The 12,177-nt window shown below is 39.7% G+C and overlaps 1 protein-coding gene across 3 annotated transcripts in view; it reads left to right on the forward strand.

The window, feature by feature from the left end:
- Positions 1–271: 271 nt before the first annotated feature.
- Positions 272–12,177, forward strand: part of fancc (FA complementation group C) — a 31,673-nt gene continuing 19,767 nt past the window's right edge. For all 3 annotated transcript variants that reach the window (XM_030415876.1, XM_030415875.1, XM_030415877.1), the window contains exons 1-4: positions 272–419; positions 3,134–3,361; positions 8,340–8,427; positions 8,586–8,680. In XM_030415876.1, coding sequence (XP_030271736.1) covers positions 3,164–3,361; positions 8,340–8,427; positions 8,586–8,680 — 381 coding nt within the window. In that variant the 5' untranslated portion in view covers positions 272–419; positions 3,134–3,163. The remainder of the gene's footprint in view (positions 420–3,133; positions 3,362–8,339; positions 8,428–8,585; positions 8,681–12,177) is intronic.

Consider the following 12,177-nt stretch of genomic DNA (forward strand, 5'->3'; position numbering starts at 1 on the left):
TTGTTTTTGCAATGTAGGCTACTGTTATTGTAACAAAAATGTTAACCAGGTCAGGAACAACAAATGATAATGTGGTGGGAAATTGGAAAAAAACAACAACAAACAAAACAAACACTTTAACACTGCAATGTGTGAAATTATCATTTACATCAGCGTTTTTCTTGTTGTACTATCCCGACTGCCATGGTACTCAATTTCCCAGCATGCACTGCCAGGAGGACGTATGTGGGGGACGCGCCTCTCAGCCAATAGTCTTCCTCCATACACGGAACTCCGATAGAAGAGGGAAGTTCGGATTGTTTAGCTACATCGCGGGACGAAAAGCCCGTCTTCTTGTCTGAAGACATTGAATGAAATGGATACAGCTGACTTCTGCTCTGTGAAGACTTTAGTTTGATAGCTGTACGTCTTGTTTACATGTAAGTCTACATTTGAAGCCACCGTCGCCGGCATTTATACGACTATAACGTGATTAACATGCTAATAACAAGCTAGCAGCTGGAATGACAGTTACCTCCTCACAAGATGAATGAAACGCAGTTGTGTTCATGAAGGCGTATCTACACTGGCTCTTACACAGGAGTTGTATTTTGTGCTTCCGTTGTTTCTTTACATTGAGATGTTTCACACCAAGTGTGACTGCAGTAGATTGGAGGAAACACTGGCATCGTGTGGTGAGGTGTAGTTGTTGCACCCAAACCTAGATCAGGTGAAGTCAGCGTGTGTGGGGAGACTTGTCAGATTTGCTTTGTATCACTTTAATGGTTACAAAGCCGAGTGTCTGTTTAAGGGTTTCAAGGTGTTTATGATCGATACTGGATTCAGTTGAGGTATTAGTTTTTGGATCATCATTGCAGGACGTTCTGTTGAGGCTCCTCTTGCTGCAGATCCTATAAAAGAGATCAGCTGTTAGTATTTCACTCTCTGTGTACCTTTGTTGTTTCTCTTTCAGAAAAAAGTACATCCTTTCAAAAGTAAAGTTTATGCCTGATGCAGTTAGTTGACTGATCGATTAGGCAACTGATAGAAATTAAATCTACGAATATTTTGATAATCAGTTAATCTTTTATCAGGCGATAATGCCAAACATTTTCTGGTTCAGGCTCTTAAATGTGATGGTTTGCCGCTTTTCTCTGTTTTATGTAGTTGTAAACTGAATATCTTTCCTGGACAGTTGGCTGGATGAACAAAGCAGGACATGCCACCTCGCCCTTGTGAAGTAATGATAAGGCTGACTGATAAAGGGATTAATTGATTTGCAATTATTTTGATATTTCATGTTTATTTTGAGTAATATTTCATTTTCATACATTTTCTATCTTTCTCCCTCATGTGATGCTAAACATATTATCTTTGGCGTTTGGATGGTTGATCAGATAAAACAAGCAAGGAAATTGGATTTTATGAAGTAGTTTTATTGTTTTCATGCTGGAAATTCTGACTCTGATAACCTCAAAATTAAATACCACAATGACAAATTTCACAGCATAATATTTTAGATTTTTATTAAAAAAGAAACATAACGAGGTGTTATGTGTGTTATGTTGTGTGTCGTTAACAACAGCATCGAAGTTAATTTACTTAACTTGGATGGAGGATAGGTCCCGACCCAGAACAGACCTCATTAAATTTAGTTTGAGATCTGGATAAAAAGACGGAACCAGGATTTTTTTTCTTACTTTCTGTAGAGCATTTTTTGATATTTATGTTTATTTGGACACATGGTTTCATTCGGACATGTGATAAATGGCACATTGTAGAAGCAACATTCTAAAGAATTATTTAATGACAACACCCCAAACTGTTCCTTTTATCACTATTATTGAGACAACCTTTTACATTACTCCTTATTTAATCCAGATGTCTTTAAATGAAACATACTGAACCATACAGAAGTCAATTTGTAGAAAGTGATGTTTAACTGACTTGATTATACAGAAATAATGTCAACAATCTCATAATTGGAACAGCAAACTCACCCTTACCCAAAGTCCACAAACTTAGTTTAACAAATCTTCAAAGATAATATTTGACCAGTCACATCTCGTTCCTGCTCCAGGACGTTTTCAGCCGACGCCAGAGCTGCTGTGGAGTGTGTTTATGTGCACATACATATTTTATGTCTGTGTGACATGCGTTTGCACTAAAACTTTATGTATATGCAGTATATAAGCCTGTGTCTACATGTCACTGTCTGTGTATGTGTCTGAGATTGTGGAGATTGTGGGTGAGACCGTCTGCTTCTTAGGTATTCAACGTGTAGTTCTTTTCCTCCTCTGAAAACTGAACCCCCAACACAAGTCAACAAGAGTCGTTTGTTCTTAATTTGGTCGGGCTTTTTTTTCCTCTGCGAAAATGAGTATTTATATATTCACATCAGCGAGCCATAGGGGCTTTCCAGCAGAGAGGATGGCAAGACATTAAACAAAGTGTGTGCAACGAGGTGATCATAAAACACAACCCTGTGGTGTCTCATGCAGGCCTGTCATTATGGCAAAAAAGAACAAATAGACACACACACACACATGCCATTTTCAGACTATATACAGACACGAAACACTTCCTAACACGCACCCATGTGATCTGCCCCCCCACGTTTTTCTCTCCATCATCATAAAAGGTGAAGAATGTACTGTTTATTTCTCAGTAGGCCTCATGAGTGTGTGACATGGCTTGATCGCCCAGAGCTTAAAAGTATGATTGTATGATTGTGATAATAAGAGCTTAGCATAACCCGATTAACACACCATGCTGCAGTTTATGTCCTACTTATTATTACTACAATTATTATTGTATTATCCACTTCTTCTCAAATAGAACATGGGGCCACACATGCACCGTGTTAAGCAAAGCCCCACAATGGCCGGCTGATGTTGGTATATCCAGATATCTATATATTTTTTGTTTGAGACACGCCTTTGCGTTAAAACAGTTATTACAAAATCACATGTTTGTTATTAAATGTTTTGGCATTTTGATTTGGTACATTGAAATCTTATCTGAGACTCTAAGGTAAAAATGTTGATATTGACCAATTGTGAAGTAAAAGTAAAGTAAAGAGGATTTAGGACAGATGATAATACTTTTGTTTGGGTAGTCCTTGACAATGGCCTTTTTCTTTGTCATGCTAAAGATCCAAAGTACATCCACCTGGCCAAGCAGAATGTCTCAGCTGCAGCCAGTGATCCAGCTGCAATCAATGGCGGAGCCCCTGTTGAACATCCAGGAGATGCAGTTCTGGCTGGACAAAGCAGTGGCGTGGGGCCAAGCTGACAGCCCAGACACTCAGGGAGACACCTGCCTGCACTTAAACAGACTAAGGGATTTACTCCAGCAACTCCTCACAAATATGAACAACACGGTAAGCTATTGTGAAAAAAAGTTCTCCTTTTTGTTAACTCTGTCACACTAAGATTTATATTCCCGGCTGATTTGTGTAGTTCTGGTTCTACGTTTTATTTTCCAGATGCCTGTTAGAGCTAATAAAATGGTCAGTATCCACTAAGTGGCCTGTTTTACAGGCTCGACACACCTTACCTAATGAAATAAATTAACAGTTAATCAATTAGGCTACACAGCCATCTGATAAATGAAGCATGAAGTTAATTCAAACGCCAGTACGTCTAAGCACACACACACACACACACAAACATGCACACGCTCATGCTTTGTCCAAGCCTGGGCATGAAAAGTCAGTCCAGCGTTGGTTTGGTCCCGCTAACAGAGGCTGCTCTGTGCTGTGCAGAGGCCGTGTATGTCTGGCTGGCAGTGCTGCAGTGTTGAGTTAGTCAGGTAATAGCCGCATTGGGACCTCCAGCGCTAACCTAATGTATCCCTATATCAGGTCCAGCAAATTTGGGAAGGGGGCAGAGGACAGGAGGGGTGCAGGTCTGTGAGATTTCAATGTTGCTGCGACCTTGCCTCCTTCCAACTTTTGCGCCTTAGCACTCTCTGCCATGCTGCTTTTTATAACTGATGTTCTCTCACATTTTTCTTTCACTTGAAATACTGTTTTTCTCACAGAAGAAATCTTTTTCGTGTCAGCCTTACAGTCATGGTTCTCTTGCAGGTTTTAATTTGCGATTCGGCCCAGTCCATATGTTTTACTGTAACACTCTGGTGATGGTTAGAATTGCTCTCAGTGTCAGTCTTACTTTCTCTGAACTTTGGCAACTTTTCATGTATTTTTATAGATGAGAACATTGACTGGCCATTAATTTTATCTGTCTGTCTCCTTCTCAGCTAGCGTCATTCTGGGTATATGTCATGCAGAGGTGTCAGCGTCTGTAGGATGATGGAGTGGATACAAAGAATGGGAAAAGAATGGTATAGATTAATTGGGTTGAAATCCTTTTTACTGGCAGTGGACTCATAAAAGACCAGCTGAGGATACCCTGCTTCTTGGCAGCATTTTGCATCCTTTGATGACTTAACAACTTTCCTGTGGCTTATGCCCTTAGAAATAATCCTACATATTATTAATTTCCTGGTTTACACTTTGTTAGAAAAGTGGAGAAGTTTCTCATCTCAATATTGTTCTTATTAAGAGAATGGTTTGACAGGCCCCATCACACGGAGGCTTGTCTCTACAGGGGCAGACACTTCAGAAATGCTTTCATAAAGGGTATTGCACAGCTGGGCAATCACATGTAATCAGTCAGATCAATACCACACATGTCTGTTAAACGTGAAGCTAGAGCCACCAACTTGGTAGCTGACTTCAGCATAAAGACTTTAAACAGAGGAACACAACTAACCTGATTCTGCCTGAACTAAATAATATCCGCCTATCAGCAAATCTACAGCTTACTAATTAAACTATTATATCTCGCCTCTTCTTCTTGAAGTCTTATCATTACAGTGAGGTTTGCATCCCATGAAGATGGTAAATTCACAGTTTCACACTTCAGTTTTTGTAAGGATTAAAGAAACGAGATACAACTTGTTTATCTCAGTTGTAGAGCCGATTGTAAGCAAATGTTGTAATCCTCAGGGAGCCAGGCTAGCTGGTTCACTTTGTTTCCTATCCTTGTGCTAAGCTAAGCTAAACTAACTTACTGCTGACTCGAGCTTCATATTGAATAGATAAGTAATAATAAGAATGGTTTTAGTCTTCTTATTTCACTCTTGGCAGGAAAGCAAATTAGCACATTTCCACACATGATGAACTATTCCTTTAAAGAGTGTTTGCCGGTGTGTATGTGCATTTTACCATTATGTTGTAAACCTATAGTCTCCTTTGAATACCTTAACCTTTACTTTTATCGCTGCACTACTGCTGCAGTATTACATCCATCCTCGAAGGAGTTGGTCAGAAAATCCTGCTGCCCCAAGTAGGATAGATGCAGGGTGTGGGGGGAGCTTGACGATACGCTCCAGTGTATATTTATGTTCTCACCATAGTAACTCTATTAAATGTTAGGGCTACTCTGATTGTGGTTCAGTGATGTCAGGGACAGAAGTGTTTCCTCATTGTTCTCTTCATCATAGTCCATAAACTTGCCCCATTTGGGTAAGTACATAATCAGTCACTTCTGTCTGAGATGTCTTTCCCTAATCAAGACAAGATACATTGTCTCAAAGCCCATTTACAATTAGAGACAACGTTGACAAGGCTTTGATGGTGATTTGACCTCGATAGTCAGTGATAATTACTTTCTGTTGTGAGTGCTCATTGTTACGGGCATTCCTGCAGACACACAGCAAAGTTCTTATTGTAAATGAAAATTCCTGTTTAGTTGCATCAGCGACACACAAATGCACATGGATACTCACACACAACGTTTACCGGGTGTTGTTGGATTGGTAGGAAGGCTGAGTGTGAGGGCTGCGTTCCAGACAGCGCTGGTGGTGTTGTGGGGGGCACAGTGGGGGCATTTAGAGAAACTTTTCTTGGTCTATTACCATTCTGCTTCCCATTAATGGTGATCTCATCCACTTGAGTGAGTCAAGTTAGTCTCCACGTCTGTTTGATGCTCTTTTTGAACATATAGGCCTAAAGTTACCTATTCCTTTTATCCAGTGCTATACTAAAGCCTTGTTTGCGCACTACTCTCTGATTATTTCTGATGAAAGGTGCATGAAGCAAAATTTATGCATATTAGAGAATAGGACAATATTCTGCAGTGGTAATGGTCCTGTAAACGGAATATTCCATTTGGGTATTTAGATTTTTTTCAGTTCCAATTTACACATGTGTGATATGCCAATATTATTCAGGTTTTAGGAGCATTTTTTGGACATGTATACATGTTTATCTCCATTGGGCTTTTTAACGCAGCTGGCGACACATGGACTCTTTTCTGTTTACGGTCAGCTCTATGCAATACCAAGCCAACAGTTTCCAAGGCATGGGTGGAGACGCATTGATGAAAGAAAAGCCCACATTTCTGTTTGGAAGAGAAAATGCACCTAATTTTAAACATTGTGAAAGACCTGGTTTTCAGCAGGCTTTTTAATTTTTAATACGCATTAATGTTGTAATGCTGACCTTTTCAAGAAGGTGGTTGAACGAATGGTAGAGGAACGTTGTGTTTGTACCCAGAGTATGCACGGCTGTATGTAAATAGAAATATGAGTGGAATATATGATTTTAATTAGCCATGTCAACAGCAGGAATCGTGGGAAAAAAGGTAGTGACATACAGTAGGACAAGGAGAGGGAGATGTTCTGAAATAATCCAGAAATCATATTGTGACATGTGTAATGATTGTCCCATGTTTTTCAATATCCTTGGGTCATAACAGATCCTTATCATGGAACACCACAGTCTCCACTGTGTGTGCACATGGCAGTGAAGTAAACCAAGTTATCTTTGATTGAGCAACATTGCACATCGCACTGCTTCAATTACGGCTGGCTTGTGTCAGGTTTCTTTGTGTGGGCTCCTCCCGCATCAAAGCTGTTCTCTACATTTTAATTAGCTCAGAGGTAAAGTGTATGATATAGTCTGTTTATATGGGATTTAATAGTAAGTAATACTGTAAATCCACATAGACGTGATTCATGCACACGTGTCCAGGCTTGCTTGTAAATTTAAATCATACGTCATCTCTTTGAACTGTTTTCTGTATGTTCCACTGTAGTCATCGTATTGTAAAACACCAAGTGCTCTGCTCTGAAGTATTAAACCAGTGGTGTCCAGACTTTATCCTCAGGGGGCCAAAACTGAAACCAAATTGCCAGCCATGGGCCAACAGTGAGCGCATGTATTGTTGAGATGCAAAATGGTTCTTAATTGACTGACTTCCTGCACGTGTCGCTCTGCCTGCCATGCTCAAATCATGAAGAATCACTTATAATTAGGGGTCATACATATTTAAAGAGCATTTTTACCTGACAAAAAATAAACAGCATGAACAGAGATTTATGTTATATATCAGGTGGTTTTAGATCCGCTGAACTACCAAACAAGGTTGAACGATCCCCTTGTGTTTGGTTCTTGTTTTAATATAAGCTCCAGTCCTGGTTTTCACATGGACTCTATCCTTGTTTGTGCTGTTTTTGGTAGTTACTCACGCTAGAGATACTGTAGACAAGGTTCTTTTTTTACATTGATTTTAGTGAGCTGCCCTGACATGTTATTGGAATAGTTCCATACTTCAAGTCTAAAAAATTACAAGTGAATGTCGACCGGGAAAATCAAATATTTTCAAAACTGAAATGTACTGAAAGTCAGGATTAAAGGGTTTTAATACAGTGTCTGTCCTCGCTTGAAACCTTCTGGATGTTTTAATTGGCTGTGAGGTGAAATAAATCATATGGTCTGTTGTTTTGAGCTGGGTAAACAAGCACAGACACACACATACTTAAACCCTTACAGGTATAGCACCCTCGACCAGAGCCCTGTTCTGCGCTGCGTATCTCTCACTATTGACACGGTGGTGGGAACTACGACATGACCGAAACACAGGAAACAAAGGTGATGCATGAGTAATATACTGTGCACCTGTGGATGTGCCTGCTATTCAACTCAATATCTGCAGTCATTAGGTAGACCTGTGACTGTTTAAAATGTTGTTTGGCACAAGGTTGCTTGTTTAAAACCGATGAAACAACATAAGATTAAACAAGTAAGGAGGTGTTATCAATTTTAATACAGTGTAATGATGAAAACAGATCTTATTTTTTGGATTGGTTCCACTCTTGTCATGCTAGAGACTGAATATGTGCCAGGTGCCAAAACAAAAAAATATTACTGTATGTGCCCTTCACAAAGAGAACTAACCCATTTAAGTTATAAGACCAAGCTGGCTGCATCAAAGGGTGTAAGAGAATACATAATGAAAACGAAAAAATTAAATCCATGTTCTCCTGGCTGTCCCCATTCTGTTGCTTAGAGCTCCACAATAGAGACCATGAAGACGCTGCCCTTCCTAGGCCAGTTTCTTGGCCGACTGTGCTGGAACCCCTATGTCACTGCTGATGGTGAGTGCCCCCTTACTGGGGAACAGTGAACGTATCAGACCCAGATAAATGAATATTGATAATTTTATGTTTTATGTTAAACCGCAAACCTACCATCCATTTAGAGACCACTGAATTGATCTAATCTGCTGTGATTTCTTGTGTCTTGTTGTCTGCAGCCACTAGCAGAAGGTTGTTGTTCCAGTGTCTGTGGGGACTGTACTCAGAGCATCCAGGAAATGCTGTGGAAAGAAAAGCCAACCAGTGGATACGGGTATGGACTGAACTTTTTTAAAAGGGAGGGAAGTGATTTGTGATTGCTCTTACGTGCCACCTTCAATCTTTTTATCATCCACTTCATCTTGGCATGTGCAGCAACTGGCTAACTTTTTTGCTTGTCCAAGTAGAAATAGTGCTGAAGGTTTTCTGGGGGGTTGAAGAACGAACTATAAACAATGGGCCTCATTCATGAACCGTTCTTACGAACAAATTTGTTCTTAAGTCCCACTTACGAAGATTTTACGAAGATTGTGGCATTCATGAATTTTTTATCTAGGATTTTTTCTTAGGCAAGAACAAATCCTACGAACACTCAGGAGTACTCTTACGCACATTTCAGTGCCGAAATGTTGGCATGGTTGTGTTTTCTTCTCTTGTGTAGTTCAATAAAATGCAATATTACAGTGATAATTCTGTCATATTTATTCATTTATTTATTTATTTTATATTTTTGGTCATTTACAAAGAATTTAAATTCTAAAATAAATTAAATGCGCCAATGATTTAAGATAAATCAAGTAAATTGGAAACATGCCATCAATTAGTAACCCCCCCACCCTATTTATACATGGCATTTCTCCATCCAAGGCCCGCAAAAAAATGGCATATATATTGCTCCTGCGGCTTTCATCAATTTAAAAACACAGCTGTGAACAATTCTGAGGCTTATGAACGAGTTGGTGAATCTGACGTAGGGTTTTCTTAAGGAACCTTTTAAGAACAACTTAAGAAAGAATCTAAGAAGATTCTTAAGAAGATATTGGTGAATGAGGCCCAATATCCTTAAGGAATAAAGTAAAAGTAAGGATTGCTGGGTTGACGGGTGTGAATAAAATGCTACCTTGGACTAATAGATCTTACAACTTTCTTCGACAATTGCATACATCATTTGTCTTGGAGCTGATGATGGAAGGACTCAAGCCAACTCGCTTCCTTCTTATCTCTGTTCATAGTTGCATACGCACATGATCCAATTGGCACTTGTGAGAAAATGGCACGGGTAAAACTGATGGTGGTGCACAGAGATATAAGACATAATCATAACTGAGGGAAGCTTGAAAAGGTGGAGACAAAACCTTATCAGTTTTTATAAATATTTTTTGAGAAAGGCTACAGTTCAACCAATTCATAATATAATGTAGTTCTCTTTCAGTCATCCATCATTTGCCTTTTTCGCATATTTGTCAGGCCTGATCTGTTTGGCGTTTATGTCCAAATTAGTTCTTGACTATCATCCCTTCATCAAAAATTCCCCAAAAGTATCTGTCTTTGACTGCCTTTGGGCTGCTGAGGAGATTTTCTGTCTAATTTACTTTTAATAGGAGTTCTCTCCAGCCTTCTTTGTCTGCTCTCCGTGGATGATGGATGAGGGAGATTGGGTCTCTTTTAGTCTAAGCCTTTTGTGCCCAACACTGTAAAACATATTTTGAAAGCAAATTAAAATCGACTGTGTCGCTGCCTCTTGTCACCATAGAAGGATCAGCCTTTATATTATGGTTAGTTGATCCCGCTCACTGTGTTTTTTTTGAGTCGCACACACACAAAGGAGGGAAAGAGAACAGAGGGAAGAAAAGATTCTGCAATTTTCAACTTTGAGAGGGTTCACACAGATGTCTTATGATAAACAATGTGGAACCTTCACATTTTTGCCAGATTAACTGTGTGTTTGTATTCTTTTGATTAATTTCTCATCTAATAAAACATCTTGCTAATTAAAACGGTGCCTTGAAAGTAAACCTAGAATTTGCCAGATGGTCTTTGACCCATGAGGGGGGAAGCGGAGTACATGTGTGCGTGGTTTAGTCAGTGTCTGCTGTATGGCTGTCTGTTTTTGTATGGCTATATATCACCATGTGTGTATATGTGTGTGTGTGTGTGTGTGTGTGTGTGTGTGTGTGTGTGTGTTTCAAGAATAATTTCTGGTAAAAGTGATCAGTGATGGCTTTTACATTTTTGTACATTAAGTTAGTTTGTGAATCTCTAAATGTAAAGTTATTTTTACCTTTCTAATGTCTGTGGAAGGGAAATGATCATCGTAGTAGTATTAAAAGTTTTAGTCTTAGTCCTGTGTCAGTTTTATACATCACATTTAGGCAACCTCCTCCAGTTTTATTTGGTCACGTTTTAGTCCACTACAAGTCTTGGTATTTTGGTCTATTAATTTTGATGGTAATGAAATAGAAATTACGTCAGCAAATACATACATCAATCTCTTGGTCATAGAGAGTTTCTTTGGTTTGATTAGAATAAGGCAGAATCAGTCGAATGAGGTTTGGTCAGGGTATAAAACTCTACTAAGACTGCCCACAGATTTCACTTGGCACGTCTGTGTTGTGTTATGGCCACGACTGTTCTAGACAATGCTTGCGGTTCCTCCAGGTGCATGCCGCGTTTCAGCAGCGTCCAAGAACTCTATTTGACAGAAGCAGACAGCAGCCACGTCAAACTGCACAGAGCAGATCGAGCCTGACAGGAAGGCAAACAGTGGAATGGCAAAGTGCATCCAGTCAATAAAAAAAAGAAAAAAAAACACCCTGTGCACACTCAGCGATTCACAAATATTACCATTAAACTCACTTTAAACAGAAGAATAATAATAAAAGAAAAATATTGCCAACGTAGCCTACTCACCTGTGGTAGAAGCACATAAATCAAGGACAAATGTCAAAATAAACACAATATGAGCAAGCCAGCAACAACCGGCAGGCATTACGCTCATTTTTTAAAATGCTTCCAGTGGGATATGAGGCTGGCTGAAGGACAGAGTAAAACAGCGTTGCACACCTGAAGTTACAAAGACATGCCCGGTGGCAAAAAGATGTGAACCGTGTTTATTGTAGGATAAGTCTGTTCCTTTTTGATGACCCTCTCTCAGACATCAATTTAGCTCATCTTTCAAACAGTTAAGGTTTAAAGTCTACTTTTACCATTGTGTAGTAGTTAATTGGAGTTGAATGCTTTAGCTGCAGCACTGACGGGTTAAAGGGTTCATTGGGTCCGCTCATTCTAAAATTGCAAGTAGGACACAACCGGATGAAAGTGGCCAAAGATCACAAGTACAATAAACCTATAACCAACTCTACAGCTTCTCCTCATTTTCCTCTTTCTCTGAAGAAGCTTCCAGTCCCCACAAATGACATGAGTGGCGGGGAGCATAAAAAAATCCTATTCACCGCAGATCATCCCGTCTGGGGGAGCAGGGCAGATGTATGGTTTTAGGCCAGAGATGGTGTGTCTCTGTGTCTCTCCCTGTGTCTGTGTTGTGTTGGGCTGCCTGTCCTGGAATGCAGAATGCAGCCTGTTTTCTGTTAGCCCTGTCTGATCTTGCTCCCCAACATTGTTTTCTTGCTGCCTCCATAATAGACTGAGGGTCTGGTGCTAAGTGGCACCTAAATACTGTGTTTGTGTAAGATTGTGCATATTGCTTGCATATGTTTTGTGAGTTTTTGGGCAAAAACACGTGTTTTACTGCTACTGTATATTCTGTTAGTG

The sequence above is a fragment of the Sparus aurata genome, chromosome 5 (assembly GCF_900880675.1).
Source record: "Sparus aurata chromosome 5, fSpaAur1.1, whole genome shotgun sequence".
Classification (NCBI taxonomy): domain Eukaryota; kingdom Metazoa; phylum Chordata; class Actinopteri; order Spariformes; family Sparidae; genus Sparus; species Sparus aurata.